Source organism: Poromitra crassiceps, assembly GCF_964638095.1.
Source record: "Poromitra crassiceps genome assembly, chromosome: 3".
In the NCBI taxonomy this organism is placed as follows: Eukaryota; Metazoa; Chordata; class Actinopteri; order Beryciformes; family Melamphaidae; genus Poromitra; species Poromitra crassiceps.
In genome coordinates, this window is record NC_139625.1 from 15,571,467 (window position 1) to 15,577,761 (window position 6,295).

General features: G+C 47.2%; 1 protein-coding gene across 1 annotated transcript in view; it reads right to left on the reverse strand.

Moving 5' to 3' along the window:
* Nucleotides 1–881: 881 nt before the first annotated feature.
* Nucleotides 882–6,295, reverse strand: part of LOC310772998 (partitioning defective 3 homolog B-like) — a gene marked incomplete at both ends in the record, with an annotated part of 148,469 nt that continues 143,055 nt past the window's right edge. Inside the window, 2 exons of the mRNA XM_083632939.1 lie at nucleotides 882–1,028; nucleotides 5,964–6,075. Coding sequence (XP_083489065.1) covers nucleotides 882–1,028; nucleotides 5,964–6,075 — 259 coding nt within the window. The remainder of the gene's footprint in view (nucleotides 1,029–5,963; nucleotides 6,076–6,295) is intronic.

Sequence of the window (6,295 nt, forward strand, 5' to 3'; positions counted from 1 at the left end):
AATTTAATGCATATTTAACGGACTGTAAATTCATGTAAATTAATATTTTATGCCTACTGAACTCCACTCCACTCGTGTATATATTGTATATATTGGACTGCACTTGCAATGTTGTGATTGTCTTTTTGTTGTTTTTCATATTCCTTTATCTGAATACTGACATGATCGCTACGCTGCATAATGACACTGAGAGAAATTCCTCGTATGTAATCGTGCATACTGTGGCAATAAAAGTGATTCTGATTTGATACATGTCTCAGAGGCGGACTGTTTCGGGGATGCGGCTCTAGCCGTGTTATACGCTCAATACACCACGGCTGTGAACCAATCAGATTGCTTGATTTGAGAGAGCCGTTTTAGAATGTGAAATATTATTTACCAGTCGCTGTGATTTTTCACTGTGAAAGTATGCGTGTGTGTGTATGTTAGCGTGCTGTAATGAGTGTGTGTTTGTCATTGCATGTGTGTACAGTAAGTGTGTTTTAGTGCAGCCTACGTGTGTATGCTGTGTGTACATGCATACAGTATGTATGTACTATGTCAGTCTGCTCTTGATGTGAGTGCTGCCAAACGAGGTCAATGTGATGTTGCTGCGTATGACATGACATGCCATTATCATGTTTTTTGTTGTTCTCAATATTACATCCCAGATGCTTTCATCTGTCACTGTTTCCATTTTCACCCTGTGTGTGTGTGTGTGTGTGTGTGTGTGTGTGTGTGTGTGTGTGTGTGTGTGTGTTTGTGAGTGTGGTGTTTCATTATCGGCCTCCTTGGGGCAGGAACCCACCGCTGGTTTCCGCTGTCGACTGCGTTGCCTTTGTTATCAAAATAAAAAAAAATCAGTGCAAAAATAACCAGACGCGCCTCATGCTCACTGCTCCTTAATTGCGTCGGGGTTTGGGTCGGGGGTACGCCGAACCGAGGTGGCCGGGCGCGCCGCGGAGAGACGCGTAACGAGCGACGCGTAACGAGCGACGGAGCCCTTCGGCCCGCGTGGAAGGCGGCTGGGCCCGGTGTTCGGCAAGCGCCTAATGAAGAGGAGTTCGCGGGGCGAAGCGAGCGCAGCGGGAAGCAGGTCGACGCAGGTGAGTGGGTGTGTCGGCCATGTTGTCAGCAAACCCATCAGAAGCAGTCTGGGCACGAGTGTTGTGCTCCAAACCTCATGCAAAACAGGGACTGTGGTTTGGCTAACAAGTAGGCCAAGGTTTTTCAGTTTTTTACAGATTGTAAAAGTGCACATTGTAAGCTTTCAAATGATGTGTCATACATTGAAATCTGAAAATAGTTGAAGAAGATAAGCTTAGTTTGCAAAGTAAGTACGGTATAAGTATTAGTGATCCTAAAACTGCTGTTTGTTATATTGAGCGCAATCTTCAACATCTAAACGTGCGGGATATGAAAAAAAAAGTGATTCGATTTGTGCGGGTTGCCTACTTGTCACGCCTTTCACAAGAGCGTGTCACATTTGGTGATCAGATCTCTCCCTCTTTCAACTTGGAAAGGTATCGTTTGATCCAGCGCCCATCCTATTGGGTATGGGCTCTTTTCACAGCAGCCATTTTGTGTCTAAAAGGCAGGGTGAACAGAGGTGCAACCAAAACATTAGTGAGGGCCCCGGCACTGGAAGCCCTAAACGGATTGGAAGTTGAAAACCCTCATTAATGTTTTGGTTGCACCTGTGTTTACCGTGCCTTGTAGACACAAAATAAAAACTCTCTCGTAACGGACAAGCCCGTCTTTTATTGTCACACGAACACCACAATACATGCATGCGGCCACAACACACTCATGCTGACGGTGGCCGGTGAAAAGTGTCCTCTGCATTTAACCCATCCAGGCATGTCCTTTCCTCCGAGGGGCAGGCCAGGAGCAGTGGTCGCTTTCTCGTACAGCGCCCGGGGACCAACTTCGGATGTTGTCGTCACTGGTCGGATGACGATGACGATCTGATCTTCTGCATGTTTTTAGTGGGGGGGTTATATACGGAGGAACCCCCTGGGGGGTACTGGGAGAACATGCAAACTCCACACAGAGAGAAAGGCCCTTACGACGAGATAACCCACCTGGGCAGTAGGCACTGAAGATATGGGGGGGGAACACAACCACAGCGCCCACAGTGTCCCAGGCGAGAATCGAACTCAGGACCTTCTAACTGTGAGGCGACAGCGCTACCGACTGCGCCACCGTACCCCTATGGCTGCTGTGAAAAAGGTCAATTGGAACGTGCGTGTCTTTTTTCAATTATTTTTCATCAGTAGATCCATCCCATATTTCCCCCATTCTCCTCGCTTTCCCCCGTTGTTTCATTTAACGAAAGATAAATCTCGCTCTGGAGAAACGCCTCGGCGAAGTCGCCGGTGGAGCAGCCAGATTCGGCGACTCTGGTTCAGATCAAACTGTGATTTTCTGCATCCTTGGGCTCCGCTATTTAAAAAAAAAAATCCCATCTCAGGATGGCTGATAAATGGCTATTGATTTCCATGGCGAGTGTGTGCCGAGTCGGGGAGCGTACGGAGGTAAATTAAATGATTCCTCTGCGCGGATCGATACAGGTTCAGGGACGTTTAGCAGTTCAGCTCGCCTAGGAGAGGCAACTGCAGTGGGGGATCTCAGCCCGTCGTTGTTGTTGTTCACAGGGGCGAGAGAGAGCAGACGACAACCAGCAGAAGAAAAAGAAAATGGAGAAATGCAAAGGGAGAGCAATTGAGTGCGAGACGGAGAGAGAGAGAGAGAGAGAGAAAGGTTGCGGCGGAGCTAAAAGAACGAGTGGATGAAAATGTCAGCGCTCTAATAGATCTCTCCATAAACTAAATGAGGAGTAGAGCGGGCGCCAGGCGCCGCACGCCGCGTCTCCAAATGTTAACAAGACAGCTGGAAATAGCCGCCGCCCAGCGAGCAGCGGGGACAACACTAACACCGACGACAAGCACGCCTTTCCAGACGCTAGGGTTGGCACGATGGACGATGGCATCGACCATCGTGATTGGCCGACCCCCCATCGACCTCTGAGCCTTCTACATCGGATCATGGTGATTATAATTATCTGTTCGAAATAAATTTGTGCCGTTTTAATCATAAAAAATACCAAGTCCACTCACCGTGACGCGTGGGGGACGCGCCGGCGGCATTAAACGAGCGCGCCCAGTTCAGACTCAGAGAAGCCTCCCCTCCCCCTCCTCCGCTCTAGTGCTTCTCTGCACTGGGAGCGCTTGTTTAATGTCGCCGGGGCGTCCCCCGCGCATGAGAATTCAGATCTTTTGTTGTGTAAACTTTTAAGACAAAGAAGAAACTTCACGTTCTTTCCTGTTTTCAACCCAAAGTGAGTACAAGTCTTCAACTGTGAATTTAACTCGCCTGTTTCCAAAGTGAAAGTTGAAGTCGCTCACAGGCACAGCAGCAGCCTCAGTCTGAATGACTGATCAGTCTCGCGTTGAGGCTACAGCAGCAGCTGTGTTTCTCTCTCAACTCTCCTCTCCTCTCGTCAAATCGCTCTCATTAGGTTCAAAAGCCCACGCGAATCTAACATTATATAAGCCAGTAATTCAGTCAGTTTACTGCCAGCTAGTTAAATTCACCACACACACGTTGTTGGTGAGGACCTGTAACGTTAACGTTTTGTTATTTGCGCCATTCAAATTGCTGGTAGTGAGAGCCACTGCTTCATTCAGTCGCCTGGCTCTGTGCTGTTAGCACAGAGGCTAATAGTAGCCTATCGAAGCCCGCTGGTCTCCGTGAAGAGCTCAGCTGTCCAGTTGTTAATGAACGCATTGCAATGAATGGCATTACCGCACCGCAGCGACTTAATAAATTATTAATTATTCCCCCCACCCCCGCCAACGATGATGCCATCGTGGATCACGATGGTTCACTGTGGAATAATCACGATGGATAATTTACTGACATCGCACAACCCTACCAGACGCATCCATTTTTACACTTCACATTTATCCGGACCATGACTGTTGTGAGGATGGAACCGACAGACGATGGGATTTCAAGCGAGACGGCCCAACTCCAACTCCCTTCCTGTCATTTTGTCACGTGGGTTTTGCCCATGGTTTTCCACTGCACGCCCACTTAGGAGACTTTCACCAGGTCTGAGTCAATGGATGACCACGCCCATTTAGGAGACTTGCTGCTACCGTTTGTTAGAATTGGCGGAGCCCGCCCGCGGTGACCCATCTATAGTAATATAATATCTATGATGGAACTAGCTGGGATGCCATGCTGCCTCTGCCTCATTCACTAAACTACATACTAGGGATGTCCGATATTATCGGCCTACCGATATTATCGGCCGATATTAGCATAAAAAAATCGATATCGGAAAATATCGGTATCGGTTTTCATGCCGATATTTTTTTTTTTTTTTTTTTTTTTTAAATACAGGGGGAGTCTCACTGTGAGCAATGTTCTCTTTTTCAGGAGTGCCCTGTTCACATTCACACACACATTCATACCTGGAAGCTGACCAGTACAACCACAGTCTGATCTGTTGGCCACTGAGCAGCTCCACTGGAGCGGTTGGGGTTAAGGGCCTTGCTCAAGGGCACCTCAGTGGTGGTAATGAGGGAGGGGCAAGCGCTGCCTTTTCACTTTCCCCACCCAGATTTATCCTGCCGGTCCCGGGGATTGAACCGACGACCTTCTGGTCACAAGCTCTAACACTTATTTCTCTAACACTTGCATATTATATATTAAACTCTTCAGCTACATTAAGCTACATTATGTAACTTGTTACGTGAAATTTTGGTGGAAAAAAAGCCCGCTTATATCGGTATCGGTTGATATCGGTATCGGAAATTAAGAGTTGGACATTATCGGATATCGGATATCGGTAAAAAAGCCAATATCGAACATCCCTACACATACAGTAGCCTGCATACAGTAGCTGAGTTAATGCTTCCAGAACTTCAAGTACCAAACCATAGAGACACTGCGTAACGCGTCATCATTCAGAAGCCACGCCCAAGACGGGGGGAAAACAGAAAGCCCCCCTCCAATCCTGGCGTTCTCCTATGTCACGTGCATGGTTGCGTGTTGCACAGAAAGATCGTATATACGGAAGATGAACACTCCAACTTACTTCTTGACAGCTAGATCCACATTTTTCTTCTCACCAATTCTCAATGGCTTCCTTGTTTTGCTTTAAAAAACTTTAACTGGCGATTTTTTACATTTGTTGTCTGCGCAGCCCACCACACAACAGCTTTTAGCTATGTTTAATTCAAGGAAAATGACGCTGGTGTGTGGAAATGAACGGAGCCTTTCCCCCGTGATGGGCGTGGCCTATTCCATGCAGTGTTTCTATAGATTCAGATACAGTATATCAGAGCCATATTTTTCATACATGGAACAAATAACCATGGTGTGAGACATATTTTTCTTTCTTTTTCTAAAAAGACTCCACTCTCCACTGTGGCTGCTCAGAGGTCACACTTAATCAAACCTGAGAAGAGGAAGAAGCAGAGAGCTCTCACTCTGCCCCCATTTCCCAGTACCATAAATGCCACTGTGAAACGTAGATTGAGTGTGAGATATGGTCTACTGTTGCATATATCTTCCATTTTAGATCATCTACATGTAATCATTTTTAGCCAAATTATACCCCAAAGCTCAAAGCTAAAATGTACTTCTGTATGTGATGGGTAGTTTTGGACAAAACAACTTTGTTTGGTCACTGTGGAAATGTCCATGCTCCTGCTGCCTCTGTATGAGGGTTAACATCCACTTATATGGTTTTTTACTGTTGAGTAGTAATTCTGTCCGGTGGATCAGTGATGATGGTCAGGCTGGCTGACTGACTTTGGATTCAAACACTCACTGGAGTCACACACACACATACACACACAAACACACACACACACACACACACACACACACACACACACACACACACACACACACACACACACGCACGCACGCACACACACACACGCACGCACACACACACACACACTTACCCGGTGCGGGTCGCAGTCCAGGACTCTGCGCCGTGCAGCGTCTAGTTCGTCGTAGGCTGGAGCGGCTCGGGACTGCTGGTACTCCCTACGCATCCCCTGCACACGCGGGTCACTGTAGAGAGAGAGAGAGAGAGAGAGAGAGAGAGAGAGAGAGAGAGAGAGAGAGCACTTTCTTGAGGAAAACAGCTGAAAACCAACACATTGATCAAATTCCTTCACTTTCCTAGCCTGATATCAGACTGAACTGTTATCCCCTAGGGCGATTCCATTTCCCCTAACCAATCAGTATGCGCCTGAATCTAATCTAGTCGGGAGAATCCAAAATCAAATCA